The sequence below is a fragment of the Gopherus flavomarginatus genome, chromosome 3, assembly GCF_025201925.1.
Source record: "Gopherus flavomarginatus isolate rGopFla2 chromosome 3, rGopFla2.mat.asm, whole genome shotgun sequence".
NCBI lineage: Eukaryota > Metazoa > Chordata > Testudines > Testudinidae > Gopherus > Gopherus flavomarginatus.
In genome coordinates, this window is record NC_066619.1 from 202122554 (window position 1) to 202140780 (window position 18227).

At 42.2% G+C, this 18227-nt stretch overlaps 3 protein-coding genes across 5 annotated transcripts in view; 1 reads left to right on the forward strand and 2 right to left on the reverse strand.

The window, feature by feature from the left end:
* Window positions 1-292: 292 nt before the first annotated feature.
* LOC127047769 (tigger transposable element-derived protein 4-like) lies at window positions 293-6786 on the reverse strand. The gene is made up of 2 exons (XM_050946505.1): window positions 6375-6786; window positions 293-6234 (listed from the first exon to the last, which is right to left on the reverse strand). Exon 2 carries the CDS (start codon window positions 5610-5612, stop codon window positions 4065-4067), a length of 1548 nt encoding a protein of 515 aa, XP_050802462.1. The 5' UTR covers window positions 5613-6234; window positions 6375-6786; the 3' UTR covers window positions 293-4064.
* Window positions 4065-5612, reverse strand: LOC127047380 (tigger transposable element-derived protein 4-like). Its single transcript, XM_050945495.1, has one exon. The coding sequence runs from the start codon at window positions 5610-5612 to the stop codon at window positions 4065-4067; it is 1548 nt and encodes a 515-aa protein (XP_050801452.1).
* A 26-nt stretch (window positions 6787-6812) lies between the features above and the next one.
* The window catches only part of ARFIP1 (ADP ribosylation factor interacting protein 1), a 99065-nt gene continuing 87650 nt past the window's right edge, over window positions 6813-18227 (forward strand). For 2 of the 3 annotated variants that reach the window (XM_050946567.1, XM_050946568.1), the window contains exon 1: window positions 6813-7270. The gene's annotated coding sequence lies outside the window, so the exon portion shown is untranslated. The remainder of the gene's footprint in view (window positions 7271-18227) is intronic. The other variant, XM_050946570.1, reaches the window with a different exon arrangement.

An 18227-nucleotide genomic window follows, 5' to 3' on the forward strand; every position in this document is an offset into this window, starting at 1 on the left:
ATGGTTCTCAAGACTTATATAAATGCTAATATGTAATAAAAAACCAGTACTACTGATCTATTACTTCCAGCTTATCTAGCTGGTTACATTTCTCAAACAAGCTACTGCCCTCTCTTTTGTTGATCACTGGATGCACAGGAAATTTTTCCAAGTAATTTCCCATAAGCATTAAGAGTCCAGATATTGACAGCCTCCTGTGAGGTGATGAGTATCCTCAAGGCCCAGTAACTTCAAAGGGACTTGTGCATGCTTAAAATTTCTCAGAACCTTGCAGAATTATGCCACAACAACAATAAAATCCCCCCAGTGGGTAATTTTTCTAAAATTTTCTAATGCAGATGTCTTACAAAGTAAATTTAACTTCAGTGACTTTTATGCTGGACAAGGCTTTCAAGTACATCAAACATACCTTTACATTTTTTTATTTTTCTGGCCCTGTTTGCAAGTTACTGAAATTATGTTCTTAAGATGGCTCCTTTTTCCTTTGTACCTGATCTGCCAATGAGGATATGGTACTGACTCTGGCAGACCCAATAAAATAAAAAAATCTCACAGTACAAAATTATCAACTCACTGAAGGCTAAAGCAACAGGGTGATTATGGAGGAATAAATGTACAAATATATAAAATAATAGCCTAACAAATACTTAGAATGACCAGTCAAGTAAACCGCCTTTTATATAAGTGTTCATAATTTCAAACATTTTTCAGTTTGAAGACAATTCCTTTCATCCTCTCCCCTTTCCAAAATGAATAATCTTTATGTGCTTGGCAGATTTACATTAAGCAATTAAAAAAAATCCATAAATGGGGGCGTATGTGGACTAAAGTTAAAAATATATTTACATATTCAAATTCCTTTTTCACCATTACCAAGACTTGAAGAATATTTTCCCTCTGAAAGTTGATCATATTACAGCCACTTGAAACAACAGCTGAACCCATTTTAAGCTTCAACACAGAATCTCAAATTATTTGTAATTTTTAAGTCTACATACACTGGTGACTAGTGTAGATTTTGCTATATGAAAGAATTTTTAAAAAAGTGAACAGAAATGAAAGGACAATACATTTGTTCAGTCTCACTGGCAAGTTCTGCTACTAGTCTGTTGCTAGACACTGCATTCTCACTTTGGTGCTGGCTAGTGTTCTGAGAGCAAGGGTACAATTTTCAAAAGCACCTAAACTGACTTACAAGTTTGAGTCTTGTTTTCAAAACTGACTTAGGAAGTCACTTTTGAAAACGGGACTTAAAGTACCTAATTGACTTAAAACCCTAAGTCCCATTTTCAAAAGTGGCTTCTTAAGTCAGTTTTGAAAACAAGACTCAAACTTGTAAGTCAGTTTGAAAATTTTACTCAAGTTTAATGTGGTTAACTGCAAAAATATTTCAATGTAAGTTCTCTAGCTGGCCTCAACATGAAAAAAAGAGGTTTGAAAATACCGAGTTCTCAAGTGTATTATATCAAAAAATATGGAATCTTGAAAGGTGTTTTTAAATGAAAGTTTTACAATTCACTTTCAGTGTCTAAGGCCAAAGTAATAAGTTATTTCTTGCTCCTGCCTTGTTTTGTTAGCATGAATAAACTCAGACTTTTCAAGCTCCTGAATTTCTGGTAGTTCCCATGGTCACACATTGCCCCTGCCCAAAATGGCAAAAAAAATCTCAATTATAAGATCTACTAGGGTACTATTTTGCATAAAATTATTTCAGTAAAACATTATTATAGTACCTATTGTTGTCCACTATCTTTGCTTGTTTAGTTGTTCACAGACCTGCTTATTTCAGTTTCTCCTGACCTTCTAAATCTGTTTCCAAAAAGATTCCAACTGTTCCACAAGACCTTGGGTTAAAAAAAAAAAAATCTGTTGTGTTCATGTCCCCTTTACATCGCTCACTTATTACATCTGGCAATAAACATAACTTATCTTCACTATTTAGGGTGCAAGCCTGATCCATTTAGTTAATTTAAATTTTGTCATTGACTTAGAAGGAAGGAAGGTCAGGTTCCTTAGTTAGCCTGGGCAATTAAAGCATGTGGTCCCTGCACCCACCTGCAGACTCAATGACATCAGTGGGTCACAGCTGTAGGGTCTGCTAGGTAGACTGGCTTGCAGGATCAGGGCCACTGGGATTTTGCTTTAATTGGAGCCACAGTAAGATAAACATAACAACGTATTCGACAAGCTTCAAATCATAATAATATTAAAGGAAAATTAGTCACAAGTTTTATGGTATTTAACATTTCATTTTCTGTAGCTTTAAAATAGCCTTAGCTTGCATAAGTAATGTTTTCTAAATGTTGGGTCTAAAGCGTTTAGTGACTGAGACACTATAGTTCCAATTTACAAACCACAAAAATCTATATTCTTCCAACAGCATTCTAAGAGGATGATGGAGTGGGATGCATTCTCTACATAATCTATAAATGTCTGGGTCAGATGTTGACTTTATTTGTCATTCAGAAAACGAGCCCAATCATTTTTTTTTTTGATAGAACTCAGTCATTTTGTAACAAGAACCCAAAAAGTAGATAATTAATATTGTTGTAGACAACAATTCTCATGAAAGATTCATGCAATTTAGCCATAGGAAATTTGTCACATGAAAAGGAACATCATGATTTGTAAGATAACACTTTGATACAATGTTTTCTGGTAGCAGGGATGAATTTACAATTGGATTCAGTATCCTGTAGATGTAAAATAAATATAGTCTTACTCAAACTATTAATTTTCAAACTGAACATTTACATAACCAAGAATTTAAAAAAATGGAGTAAGGTTTAGAAACCAGATCCAACAATAGAGTCTATAACACTTAGGTTTTCTAAAGTGGTCCTGTAAAATATTGTATTTTCTCAAAAATCAGAAAAAATTAAAGTTTGACTTTTAAAAAACTAATATTTTGATAAATATCTACAATGATTAAAAATGAAGATTTTTGTTTTAAGTCTTACAAATTCTAGACCTCACCTACAGTGGGATTTTAGCCTCTCATGTAGCTGCACTCTGACATGCCTCTACTCTAGGCTCAGTTTAGGAGTACAGTGTAATTTACCACATTGTAAAACTGCACCAATTCAAACCACATGTACATTTTGAGCTTTCACTGGTGCATAAAATCCTAGTCTAGATAAAGTCTCTATATTATGTATTTCACAAATACAAGTTTAAGTACTTCACTTGGTTTATATCAATACTGTTACTAAGTACAGTAACTACAAGATTTCTGAGATTTAAAATGCAGATACTGCATAATCTAATCCTAAATTGTTCTATTTACCACAGAAAAATATAGTAGTCATATAGAACAGTCAAATTTCAGATATCAAAAGGCTGAAATGGAGTTAAGTGGGTCTCCATTTTGAACTCTGATGTACAACCCATCAAATAGAGTCAACTTTGTTTTTGTTTAAACTTTGGTGCAGGTTGTGCTACTCATATAGATCCAGGTCAAACATATCTTTTAAAAATAAAACAAGCACCAATTTTCCACTGTTTCTTATTTAAAACACAAATTCTGATATCTACATATCATCACTAGGTTTCTTTAAGAAGAAAGTTCTACATTAAAAAAAACTTTAGTTCTCTAAGAGCTCAAACTTTATTTTTTTTTTTTGGGGGGGGGGCATATTTTAAAGCAGAATAAAAGTCCTAAGGCCTAATCTTATAAATCTTTATTGAAATACTTCACAGACTTCCACTAACTTCAGTGGGTCTATTCATGGGGGGAGGGGGAGGGAGGGGAAGAAATCAATAAAAAAGGGAACAAACTGAGTTCAATATCCACCTACATTTATCAACTGGAAAATCATTTTTACTTTTCTTGTACCTTCCACAGTTATCAAGTTAAAAGGCCCAAGAATACACAAAGGTTGGTTACCTCTCTCCCCACCCTTATCCTTGGAAGACCTCAGTTCAGAGCTATTTTTTTAAATTATATTTGTCATACCTAGATATGTTTGCAAAGCAAACCACAGAACCATGCTGCAGGTTTTTGTTTTTTAGCTAGCTAAAAAACTAGTTTTTCCATTTAAATGCTTTCATACTTGGATAAACCCTCATTTAGATGCTACATGCTCAATAAAATTATCTAGATCTGCTAGGGAATTATGAAGTGAATCATTCATGTCTTGACTTCTGAGAAACCTTCGAAGAGTATCTAAAGCAGTTAGAGCCTCATTTTTTGATGGCAAAGGCTGTTCAATTCCTGGAGATCCATCACCTTCACCTTCATCTTCCTCTTCATCATAAACAAACAAATCAGTTTTAACCGAAGTGCTTTCTTTGGTCCACATCGTTTCATTATTTGTGGGCATTTCACATGTTACCAAGTCATCATCCAAACCTGCATATTCCTCCAAAGATAAGCCTTCTGGAAACTCTACCCCAGCTGCCAATGCATGTGCAATCAAATCTAAACCACTTTCAATTTCTCTGTCTGTGTCACCATTTTCCCCTGTTTGTGATTTGAATCCTGCTTCTTCATAACTTTTAACAACAGTTTCTGGAGTTACATTTCTCCAGCATAGGTGCAACATATCAACTGCATCAAGTAGAGTCAATGTAAACTCTTTACTACCTTCTACACAGTCTACAAATCTCTTGATAAGACGATGCCTGTATTTGACTTTCAGACTTCTTATAACTCCCTGTTTCATAGCTATAAATTTAGATGATGAGCATGGAGGAAAGAACACCAGTTCAATAGACTTCAGATTCTTTACCTCTGGATGAGCTGGGAAAGAGTCAACAAAAAATACTACTCGCCGCTGCTGTGCTTGAAATCTCTCATCAAGTTTATGCATCCATTGTTCAAACACTTCTGAGGTCATCCATGCCATATTGTTTGCCTCATAATCCACAGGCAGTGACTTTACATCTTTAAAGCAGTGCGGATTTTTATTTTTGCCAATAACAAGCAAAGGAAGTTTCTCAGAGCCATCCATATTTGTACCAACCATTACAGTTATTCTCTCTCTGCTTAGTTTGCCAACAGAACAAGTTTCCCCTTTAAATGCAAAAGTATTATTAGGTAACATCCGATAAAACAATCCAGTCTCCTTTACATTAAACACATTTTTTGGCTGATAATCATTTAAATAATAAGGAAGAACATTTTGGTACCAAACAGTTAAAGTATCTGCTGTAGTAGCCACAGATTCTATAGACTGAGATCTGAATACTAAACCATATCTTGATTTAAAACGATCAAGCCAGCCGTTACTGCACTTAAAATCACTATGTCCAAGTTTCTGAGCAAAATCGTTAGCTTTGAAACGCAACATTGGGCCATTTACTGGTACATTCAAGCACTGAGCAATTCTGTACCACTTCATTAATGCCTCTTCCAGATCCGTATAAAAAGCTGTTCTTAGTCTTTTTCTTTTAGGATCAAATCGTAAGGACTCAAAGGCTTCTAGAACTTTATCTTTATTCTTCATAATTGAAGACAATGAATTTTTCTTTATGCCATATTTTGCTGCAATGTCTGCTTTTTTCTTGCCACTTTCCACAGCACTTATTATGTCAATTTTTTCCTCAATGGATAAACTTTTCTTTTTCCTTATTACAGGTAAAGATGAGGGATCCACTGAAGTCTCTGCCATGGTATCCTGCACTCTTTTACAAACAAGCACACACAAACACACACTCTTTCTAGTCCTTTCTGATACCAGCTTCTTTAATTAGATTAGTTTTCAAGTATATATACTGATGTCACAGTCATCACATTTTGAAAGCTGATGTGGTACAGTCACTGGTATCTTCCTGGATACTATCAGTACATTAATAGCAATTTAGCCTCTCTTACTTCTTTAAATGTCTTTATCTAGAAAGAGGAGTCTAAAAACTAAAACAAATTAACACAATGATTACAAGTTCCTTTCAGGTTCATTTTAGAAAACTGCCGTTGCACCTCCCACCCCCAAAGATTGAAAAAGTAAGAGTGGGGAAAGGATGACTTCATTGACATAAATATAGAAACCTTTCAGTCCCACTGATTTACTTCTGGTGCATTATAATCCTTAACCACACCTAGGAACTAATTCAAAGAAGAGAACATAGTCAATAAGAAAGTGGCCTCCAGTGCCCTTGCCTGTATGGAAAAACAATATTTTTAAGGGATGCAGAGCTATCTGGTGTTCCTTTTATGCAGGACCATGGCCTAGGAAAGACTTTGCTGCTGACAGCAAGTTCCCTCGAGGCCAACTTTTCCTTCACCCCAGGCCACTAAAACAAGGAGAGAGAAAGGAAGCACATTAGCAGCATTTCTTTCATTTACCTAACCCCAGGCCCCCTGAATTTTATTTGGGCGTCAAAGGGATGTTATCATGTTGCCAAGTTGACTCTTTCAAGGTGCCGACAATAACCTGGTGGCTCAGAGAGCGCTGCAGCAGCTGGGCCCACGCTGTGAACGGGACAAACACTCTCCCACCTAACCGCTCTCGTCCGCTGACGCACATGGATCTTCACTCCGTGTCTCTCTCGCCGACCTCACACGCGGGAGGGGGAGGCGGCAGGGCTGGGAGAGCAGCTGTTCCCCCGCACGGGGTCCCCTAGCCCCCCAGGTAACCACAGGGCGGGAGTCTAACACCCCTGCGCCTCGCAGCACCTCCCGCGGAGCGGCAGCCGGGCCCCGCGAGACTGAGCAGCTCGCTCGCTGCCCTGCCGCGCCCCGCCCCGCCTCGCTGACCCCAGCGCTGCAACCCGGCGGGGACACGTTCCGAGAGGAACCCGCCCGCCCGAGCGTCAGCGAGAGACTCCCGGGACACACCAGCGCCCCAGCCCACCCGCTCTTCTCTTGGGGCGGGAGAGGCTGCGCCGCGCTTCCTGCCCGGCTGCCTCCAGCGGGGGAGCAGGTCACGGTGTGCGGTCGTAGCCGCCACGTGACCTCCCGCACCGGGACTCGGCTCCAGTCCCCGGCAGAGCGCACAAGACGCTGCGGAAGCGGGGGGAGAACATTAGAGAAGCGGCGGCGGACCCGGATGTCGTTGCTATGGTTGCTGCATGGAGGCAGCGACACCACAGAAACGGATATTGTTGGCTAGAGAGACTCTTCCACGTCATGGCCATAGAGATTTCCGGCCAAGCGCTTCCGGTTGCAACTGGTGGTGGAGAAGGAAGAAATAAAGGTGCAGGCGTTGGCACCGGAGCCTTTTCTGCCCGCAGGAGCCGCCCCTTTCCCCTCCGGGCCTGACAGCAGCTGTCCCTTGTCCGGCCCCCGCGGAGCAGGACGTGAGCGGGGCGGGAGCGGCGCCGCTGGCAGGTGAGAGGAGGTGGGTGGGGGGGGGGGGCAGCGCGGCGCTCTGTGCTGGGCCCTGATGCTGGAGTCTCCCCGGGGGGATGGCGGCCGTGCCCAGCTCCGCGCTTCGGTGCGAGTGGCGGCTGTTGTCCGCGTAGGACGCAGCTCACGGGCGGGGAGCCGGGCCGCAGCGCCCGCCCTCTCATTGCCGTGTACGTGTCACGTCTCGGCGCGGAGGCCGGGAAGCTGCTTCCTTGTCGGAAACGGGACCTGCCAGCCCCCTTCCCGGTCCCGCGTCCCTCGCCCTAGGTGCCAGCGGGGACAGCGCTTGTGCTCGGCGGGGCCGGGCTCCCAGCGGCGGCGCTGCACGCCTGTCACCAGCAACGAAAGCTTGATCCTGACACACTTTCCCTTCCCCGGGCTGCCATCGGCGCCTCTCCCGGGATTATCCCCCAGGGACCGTCAGCCCGCGAGCGTATGGGTGGGCTGCAGAAGGTCTGCAGAGAGACCCCGGTTGTTAGCTGTTGTTGGTATTCACTTTTAGTTCTTGTTTTTAGCTAACTTTTACCGTCTTGCAATCTTAAATAATAATTGGCATCTAGAGGCTTGTTTTTAATGATTGACTAAATGGATGTTTAACTGGTTGTTTCGCTAAAATGAACTAAACGTAAGTGAAAAGAAAAAACAAGATTTTTTAAAGAAGTCATTTGTTTTGATTCTTTGTTTCCACACGCTGTTTAGCCACAAGGGGAAACAAGCCACTTACCACGTTGATTACATGGTAGTAAGAAATGAAGTGTGGAAAGCAGCAGGAGGAAATGATACAGGCCTAATTTGCAGCAGACAATGTGAAAGGCATGTTAACTCTTTCAAAAGTCTGTTTAAATGAGACTTGTTCTCTCCTTGTGTGTGGTGTTTTTTTTATTTTTTGGTATGGCTTATTGAGGAAATTATGACCAGTTCTTGTTGGTAGTTTTCAGTTTAAAATAAAAGTTTCAATTTCTGAGTGTACAATACTCATACTCTTTCTTGAAGAGCTAGAGAGATATTTTGTCATCAGGTGGAGTCACATATCTGGTGAAGAGTCCTGATATTGCATTTTGGTGGTGTTAGGCCATTGCACTTCAGTCCTTTATTTTCCTCCCCACTTTTCTCGCTCCTATAAGGGGTTGGAATTGCCAACATCTGTCACCTTCCATTTGCTCAGAAATCTTGCATCTTTCTCACATGTGTTGGAAGACATAGGGAACACTCTTGTGATTGAGATTCTGGTTGTAACCATACAGAAAGTGAGATGCTTCTTGAATGTAAAATTGGAAACTAGTCTCAGCGTAATATACAACACACTGTCAAACTTCACTGGGAGGAAGAACCTCAGGGAAGATGCAGAACAAATTTGTTCTGCTTCTCTAGCACTGTTGAGGAGCTTTCCAAATGACAAAATAGGGGTGGGGGGAAATACCATATAGCATTAAACAGTCTGTGTCTGTCGGCAGGATCACCCACGATTTCAAATAGGAATATCATCCAAGATTTTATTCATATTTTGTGGCCCAAACACTTAATCAGTAGAAGAGCTTTCAGAACCAATGATCTTTCCAAGTAGTGGTTTTGCACTCATGACTGTAGTGGGCTAGAGAAAGAGATTATTTTGTGGTTTGTGGCTCAACAGCTTATTGTTCAAAAGCCATTTTATTGAGGGCTGATAGTTTCAACCCTTATATGTGAAGGAGAGATGGGCAGTGACTGGGAGAGGATGAAGTTGGACAGCAGTACATTATTTTTAATTGGCCTCTATTTGACATTCATTAGGTAGAAAGAAGTGAATGATACTTGGGGAATTGCAAATTGTTTGTGCTCTAGTTGTTCAGGAGTAATTGTGCATCAGTCACAGTATTGCCAGTTCATTTAACCCAGTGGCAGTATGCTCTTTTTTATATCACTCTGCTAGGTAGTTAGGGTGTGTTCTCCAATTAAATGAGGTTGGCTGTCTATGGTAGAATGAACCAGAGCAGGTGGCTGATAGTTGTGGCTTAGATGAGGTAGGAATGTGAACTTGTTTTAAATTTTGGCTGTCCCATGGATTTTTATTTCTTCTGACAGTCTTTCAAAATAAGAAAAAAGCCATAGTTATTCTCAAAAGCTAACACTTTTGAAGTTTTTTTCAGAGTACTTGGAAATACTCCAGTGTCTGTTTAGGACATGATTGTCCGGGACAGTGTTAAAGATGCCTCATTTTAGGAATTCAGATGGAATCTTAAGTGTTTAGGTTCCATCTATACTGTCAAATTGAAATGTGCTTTAATCATGTCAGTGGACAACTGTGTTGTTACTGCTTCTTTTGATACTACAGTATTTGCAGTGTAAACGAGGGTCTTATTGTGCTCTGCGTGTCTTGGCAAACCAATGTTTGTTGGAAAGGTAGACTATAAGGAGCCCTGTTTAGCTTGGACAAATGGTGCTTGGACTCTGAGATACAAATTTAAATAGCTGAAACTTAAAAAGTCACTTGAAGAAAACATTTTTCAGTGATGCTCAATTTTTTTTTCATTACGGAGAAAGATCGAACAATCAGTCACTTTGCATTAGTACTTACAAATTTTATGTTTGATACAATGTTGCATGTTCTTTGCACAGCAGATTAAGATACTAATCTCAAATAAAAATATGCTATGTAACAAGCACCATTTAGCCAGAGAGGTAGTATTGTATTTCAATTTGGTAATTCATGCATTACTGAAGTCTTTGGTAAATTGGTGGTCAGCATCCTTAAAGAGAAAAAGAAGTGGTTTGAAATCCAGTCTTCCGCACTGCAATGTGTGTCAATCACCCCTCCCCCCCAAAAAATGACTAGATTAAGAGCAAACCCCTTGTTTGAATGGAAGATCTCTGATTATTTTCTATTTAAATTAAACCTATATGGTTGGAATATGGCTATAAATGAGAGAAGTGTCACCCAAAACACCCTTTTTACATACAGTAATATTCAGACAGAAATTGGCCAAGGTCACACAGCATGGCAGAGTTAATGTCTCAGATTTGTTGCCTTGTGTTCTAGTCATGTTCAAAATGGATTTATTAGTCCCTAGTGGAAACTTAGCCCCATTAAAGACGTTCACACGTGGCAGAAATATTGCAGGCAAAAACTGGAGTATTGGCAGAGTTGTGTGGGGACACGTTTATAGTGATCACCTACTGGTAAGTCCTTCATGTTTGCAAATACTTATTTGCATTACTTACTGAAGTAGCTCATATGGTTTTGGATCAATAAGAGCAAAAATAATCCTTGGTTTGCTTGCAAAGACAGTTCTGTGTAGTAATCTTGTTTTTGTCATGAATGGTGCTCATTCTGTAGATGATCTTGCATAATTCTATTTACCTTTCTTAAAAGAAGGTAATTGTCCGAGACCAGTACAGGTTCGAGTAAGTTTTTGATCGAGTGAGGAAAATCAAAACGTGTCAGATTGAAAGTTCAAAACCACGTGGCCTTTTATTGATGGGGGATAAGTTGCTACTTGGGCTGGGGAGGAGCGCTTTTACTAACTAACAATACTATTAGAACGAGAATATTTACACAACTTGAAACAATCTATAATTAACTGCTTACTAAAATTCAGAACAGATACACAAAAACTAAATAAACTGTGTGCACATTAACCAAATATTGTAAAATACAACAATTAACCACAATAGCAGTTAATACAACAGTTTAACTTTCATATACTATATACATAACTTGCACCAAATAATAACAATATATACAGTTCTGTACCAAATAAGGGAGGGAAAAAGAAGAGGCTAAGCAAACAGAATATTACAGAAATTGGAATACAAATACCGCACTCCAGGCGCAGCTGACCGGCATGTACAGACACCGAGAGCATAATGAATTGATGGGAATTAATCCCACTCGTCCCGACTTTGTTTCGGTCTTCACTGAGAAGTCTGAAGGAATGTCTAATATAGTGAATGCTTATGGGAAGAGGGTAGGTTTAGAAGATAAAATAAAAAAAGAGCAAGTAAAAAATCACTTAGAAAAGTTAGATGCCTGCAAGTCACCAGGGCCTGATGAAATGCATCCTAGAATACTCAAGGAGTTAATAGAGGAGGTATCTGAGCCTCTAGCTATTATCTTTGGGAAATCATGGGAGACGGGGGAGATTCCAGAAGACTGGAAAAGGGCAAATATAGTGCCCATCTATAAAAAGGGAAATAAAAACAACCCAGGAAACTACAGACCAGTTCGTTTAACTTCTGTGCCAGGGATGATAATGGAGCAAGTAATTAAATAAATCATCTGCAAACACTTGGAAGGTGGTAAGGTGATAGGGAATAGCCAGCATGGATTTGTAAAGAACAAATCTTGTCAAACTAATCTGCTAGCATTCTTTGATAGGATAATGAGCCTTGTGGATAAGGGAGAAGCGGTGGATGTGATATACCTAGACTTTAATAAGGCATTTGATACGGTCTCGCATGATATTCTTGTAGATAAACTAGGAAAGTACAATTTAGATGGGGCTACTATAAGGTGGGTGCGTAACTGGCTGGATAACCGTACTCAGAGAGTAGTTATTAAGGGCTCCCAATCCTGCTGGAAAGGTATAACAAGTGGGGTTCCGCAAGGGTCTGTTTTGGGACCGGCTCTGTTCAATATCTTCATCAACGATTTAGATGTTGGCATAGAAAGTACACTTATTAAGTTTGCGGACGATACCAAACTGGGAGGGATTGCAACTGCTTTGGAGGACAGGGTCAAAATTCAAAATGATCTGGACAAATTGGAGAAATGGTCTGAGGTAAACAGGATGAAGTTCAATAAAGATAAATGCAAAGTGCTCCACTTAGGAAGGAACAATCAGTTTCACACATACAGAATGGGAAGAGACTGTCTAGGAAGGAGTATGGCAGAAAGAGATCTAGGGGTCATAGTGGACCACAAGCTAAATATGAGTCAACAGTGTGATACTGTTGCAAAAAAAGCAAACGTGATTCTGGGATGCATTAACAGGTGTGTTGTAAACAAGACACGAGAAGTCATTCTTCCGCTTTACTCTGCTCTGGTTAGGCCTCAACTGGAGTATTGTGTCCAGTTCTGGGCACCGCATTTCAAGAAAGATGTGGAGAAATTGGAGAGGGTCCAGAGAAGAGCAACAAGAATGATTAAAAGTCTTGAGAACATGACCTATGAAGGAAGGCTGAAGGAACTGGGTTTGTTTAGTTTGGAAAAGAGAAGATTGAGAGGGGACATGATAGCAGTTTTCAGGTATCTAAAAGGGTGTCTGTCATCAGGAGGAGGAAGAAAACTTGCTCACCTTAGCCTCCAATGATAGAACAAGAAGCAATGGGCTTAAACTGCAGCAAGGGAGATTTAGGTTGGACATTAGGAAAAAGTTCCTAACTGTCAGGGTAGTTAAACACTGGAATAGATTGCCTAGGGAAGTTGTGGAATCTCCATCTCTGGAGATATTTCAGAGTAGGTTAGATAAATGTCTATTAGGGATGGTCTAGACAGTATTTGGTCCTGCCATGAGGGCAGGGGACTGGACTCAATGACCTCTCGAGGTCCCTTCCAGTCGTAGAGTCTATGAGTCTATGAGCCAGCTAAATCCGCAGGAGACCCTTCTAGCTGGAAGGAGGATCCAAGTCTTCCAGCTAACATGCAAATACTCCTCCAGATCTTGGCGCGAGACATGGTTTTATTCGAAAGCTCTCTTACTCGTGTCAGCGTCTGATTGATCCCTAGCTCCTTCGCCTTCCAGGTTCTGAGCTGGAGCCCTCCACGTAAACAAGATCTGCACACGGCAGACTACACTTATGCACATGGCATGCTGGTATTTTTGCACAAGGCACTCGCCTGACCCCTAGGTGACCAGGCAGAAAGAGCGGGAAAATGCACACAGCACTATAATGTTGCGCAATGCACTAGCCTGACCCTTAGGTGACCAGGGAAAAAGAGCGGGAAAATGCACACGGCACTATAATGTTGCACAACGCACTACAGTGTTGCACACAGTACCAATGTGACCTTTTGACCGACAATTGGCCATACAGACACCATATTTGAGCATAGGCTTAGGGCTACGACAGTAATGAGTCAGCCTAACGTAAAATAATTTAGATAATTCATTTCCCTGTGTTTTCTGTATCTTGCTTGTTATCTTACTTTATACATCACATAGACCACCTGACTACTCATGATTAGACTTTATGTAAATAAAACATTCAGCACAAATTGGAAAGTTGAAATGTGCTATGAAGATAACTAGTGCTGGTTTATTTAACTGGGATTGTCTGTATCTGGTGTGAAAGTAAGTAAATGTTGAATGCTAGGAGGCTTACTCTACACAGGGCATATCACCTTTTGTTATACCAAAGATTATTGGCAGTCTTGATTTATTTTTTCAGAGATCAGCTGTCTACCTCACAGGTTGCTCAAACAGTGCAGTATTTGTAGGTTTCAGCTATCTGGAAATTTTTTCAGGTTACAGTTTCCAAGTGCAGTTCTGTTATGAAAAGTGATCATGTAAAAATATCGCTACATTACTCTACATCTACAGAACTGTTCCTTGTGTATATTCAGAGAGCTGTTTGCTTGCTTTAGCATCAAAAGTGAGGGTCTCACTCTTGTTAGGCCATGCACACAACACAGTTAAGAGAAATCTGGGTTCGTTTTCTATTTATGCATAATGTGGAAGTGTCTACTGTTCCAGTGATTTACATCAGTGTTAATAGAGTTTGTACACGTGTCTTCAAAGTATGTCCTCAGTGACTAAGGGATTACAGAGGTGACTGCAGGACATAATTGACCTTTATAACCTTCATTACAGGTGACTGGTGAAGAATCTACCTTAATCTCTGAACCCAGTTTTAGTTTGCAAGTTTAGTCTGCTTGCCAGGGCAGATAGCTCCTCATGCTGCCCTCCTCACAGCCTTAGGAGCATGGCGAAGAGAGACTTAGAAGGCAAATGAAACTGAGCTGGCAGGAGTAGAGAGGAACAGCTGCAGCTAGGACTTTGGACACTGTTACAAGTATCTGGCTGGTTTTTGCAGCTTTTACTTTGGATGTTTTTCCTCTCTGCTGATTGGATATTTGCTCCAGTTTCCTCACAATCTCTTCTCTTCACCTTCATTTCACCAGCCCCCTCCTACACCTCTTCTTTCCTCCTCCCTTCAGTTTCTCCTCTACTTAACTTTGTTTCTCTTTTCAGCTAATGTCCTCTGTGATTCACACCCTTACACGCTTAGTACAAAAGAAACCTGTTGAGGTTTCATCTGAACACTCATAACTCACTGGTCAGTAATATGGTAAAATGTATGTAGCAACATCATATGTCTAGTTGGGAATTCCCCCTTGTGATACTTTTTTTTTTTTAATGGTCCAGGACTTTATTAGGAACTAATCTACAAGATACAAACCAATCAAAAACCATTAAAGAAAAGTTGTTTGAAAATGTTATGTACAGGTACATTACACAGAAGAGAGCAACAGTCGTCTTCTAAAGGCCTTTCCAGTGAGCAAGAGCAGCACTGGCTAGCAACGGGGCACATGGAGAATAATGCAGCTCTGCCTACTGATCTCTGGTCTGGCCACAAGAAACCAGGCAGCCCTCCCTGCTTAGGAAAAGGTTGTTAAACAGGCCTAACCTAAACAAAGGATTGTTTGTTTATCTTAATTTACATGGAAGTAATAAACAGAACAATCAAGACAGTTGCTGGGAGTGGGGAAGGAGAGTGCAGGAAACTGAACAATGTGCAATTTAGCAAACTCCAGCTATGTCGGGGGGGAAAAAAGGGGGAGGGAATAGAGCATGGAGCCTCCTTCACCACCAGGCTCCATCTCATCTTCCTCATTTCTTGAATAAACTTTATTGTAAGGAGTGACCTTCAGAAGAATCCATTTCAAAGGTTCATTGGACTATAAGAGAGAGGGCTAGAAAATCTCAAATGTATTAACCTAAGAAAACAAAGGAACCCACATCTTTCTCTCTCTAGAAGAGAGACTGACTTGAACAAAGCCTGAACCAAACAAACCCTGCTAGATTAAGTTTTAGACTTTTACGAGTATTAGCACTTTTATTTGCTTCTGTATTTCTAACTTCATCTTATACTTAAACTCACTTAAAATCCTATCTTCTTTTATTTTATTGTTCATATAAACCAACAGTGCTGTGTCCGTACCAAAGTGAATGTTAAATCCAGTTAAAGTTGCAGGCTGTTGCATTTTGTCTCCTTCAAGGAGCAACTGGATCTTACTGTTCCTCTGAACCACGGGTCAGCAACCTTTCCGAAGTGGTGTGCCAAATTCACTGTAACTTAAGATTTCCTGTGTCTTAACATTTGTAGAAGGTCTTTCTCTCTCTCTGTCTATATTATATAAATAAACTATTGTGTTTAAAGTAAATAAGGTTTTAAAAATATTTAACTAGCTTTATTTAAAATAAAACTAAAATGCAGATCTTATCAATTTAGTGTGATCCTTCCCTGGGATCGTTGTCTGGGGTTCCAGCCACCAACCCCGCTCTGCCCTCTGCCAGTCTGGGGTCAAATTGCTGGTCCTGCTCAGCCCGCTGCCGGTCTGTGGTTCTATTTACTCAGCCGGCAACGGGCTGAGCAGGGCTGGCGGCAGGCTGAGTGGGTCAGTCTGCTGCCAGTCTGGGGTGCCAGTGGTACTCAGCCGGCTGCAGGTCTGGGGTTTTGGCTGCCGGTCTGAGGTTCCGGCTACCGGCCTCTTGCCATTCGAGGTCCCAGCCTCCGGCCCCGCTCAGCCTCCTGACGGCCTCAGTGAGCAGAACCCCAGGCCGGTAGCAGGCTGAGCGGGCCCAGCGGCCAGGATCCTGGCTGGCAACAGGGCAGCAGCCGGAACCCCAGAAGAGCACGTGCCATTAAAAATCGGCTTGCATGCCACCTTTGGCATGTGTGCCGTAGGTTGCCGACCCCTACTCTGAATGTTGGAGGAGAGGGCTGGACATATCAGAGTGTATGAGTCTAGGGGAAGATCAGGACTGGGGTAGTGTTAGGGTCACAAGTCTGGTAAAGTCTGTGATAACTTCTGCAGGCTGTTGGACTCGAAGCAATTGAATAAGAGCTGTACAGTGTACAGAGTGCAAAGTGCCTGCTGGCTGTGTGTGTCCCAGATAGGGAAATACTAGTAGCAGAAGCATTTTGGGTCACTCAGGGTTATAATACAAGAAGTGACACACCCTTTCACTGATCTGAATTGCAGTCCCAGAGTATGACATATTGCCAAAAACTTCACCCCAAATATTAAAAAACCCTAACAAAATATAGATTTTGGAACTACCATGCCAATTGCAGACCATCACATTATTCATCCTACTTGTATGTTATATCCCTTCCATGAACCCTTTATCTCCTGTCTATTTAGACAATAACTGTTTCAGGACAGGGGCCGTCTTATTCTATGTATAGTGCCTGTGCTGGAATTATTAATATGGGAGACCACAAAACACTAATTTAACTATACATTCCTTTTAAGTCCAGTGGTCAAATGATATTTTATACAATTGCTCTAAACACATCTAACAGCCTACAAAATAAGCAGTTACTGCACCCAATATAGTAACTCAGGGCTTGGCTACACTGGAGAGTTGCAGCGCTGGTGAGGGGGTTACAGCGCTGCAACTCAGGATGTGGCCACACTTGCAAAGCACAGCCAGCGCTGCAACTCCCTGGTTGCAGCGCTGGCTGTACGCCTGGTCTGCCTCGGGTGTAGTGATTCCAGCCCTGGTGATGCAGCGCTGGTCATCAAGTGTGGACACCAACAGCGCTTTTATTGGCCTCCGGGGTATAAGGAGGTATCCCAGCATACCTTTTCAGCCACTCTGGTAATCGTTTCACACTCCACTGCCCTGGGCTCAGCTGACCCCTCCTTTAAATGCCCCGGGAATTTTAAAAATCCCCTTCCTGTTTGCTCAGCCAGGTGTGGAGTGCAATCAATCAATCAATCAGCGACCATGCCTCCATGCCCCAAACGAGCCCCAGCATGGAACAGTTCCGAGCTGCAGGACCTCATCACTGTTTGGGGTGAGGAAGCTGTGCAATCACAGCTGCGCTCCAGCCGGAGAAATTATGATACCTATGGGCAGATATCAAAGTCCTTGATGCTAAGGGGCCATGAACGGGACACTTTGCAGTGCAGGGTAAAAATAAAGGAGCTGCGCAGTGCCTATTGCAAAGCCGTGAGGGAAATCGCCGCTCAGGAGCTGCCTCCACGACCTGCCGTTTTTACAAGGAGCTGGATGCCATACTTGGGTGTGACCCCACTGCCAATCCGAGGAGCACGATGGAGAGTTCAGAGCAGGAAGAAGTGGGGGAGGGTGTAGAGGAAGCGGAGAGTGAGGCCACTGGGGTGGAGGGAGACACCCCAGAGTCCCAGGAGGCATGCAGCCACGAGCTCTTCTCAAGCCAGGAGGAGGCTAGCCAGTCGCAGCAGCTGGAAGTTGCTGGTGAGGAAGAAGCAGAGGAGCGTGTTCCGGGTAAGCAGATTTTATGTTTTGGGAGAGGAGGGTTGGGGTTATGGCTGCCTACATGCATGCCTAAATGTGGAATAGCCCATTGATTTGCTCTATCACGTCTCTGTAATCGGCCTCGGTAATCTCTTGAAAACTTGCAGCCAGAGCGTGGGCAATGTGCTTGCGCAAGTTTATAGAGAGAGCCACCGTGGTCCTTGTCCCGGTCAGGCTAACTCGTCCGAGCCACTGTGCCGCAAGGGGTGGGGGGACCATTGCTGCACACAGGCAAGCTGCATAGGGGCCAGGGCGGAATCCACATTGCTGTAGAAGACCCTCCCGCTCTTCCCAGGTAACACACAGCAGTGATATATCTGGCAGTAGGAAACCCTGTTGAGAATGTAGGGATACTGCTCAGTGCAGGTCGGCAGCTTCGCGGTCCCCCCCCCCCCCCTTGCAGGTCGGCAGCTTCGCGGTCCCCCCCCCTTGCAGGTCGGCAGCTTCGCGGT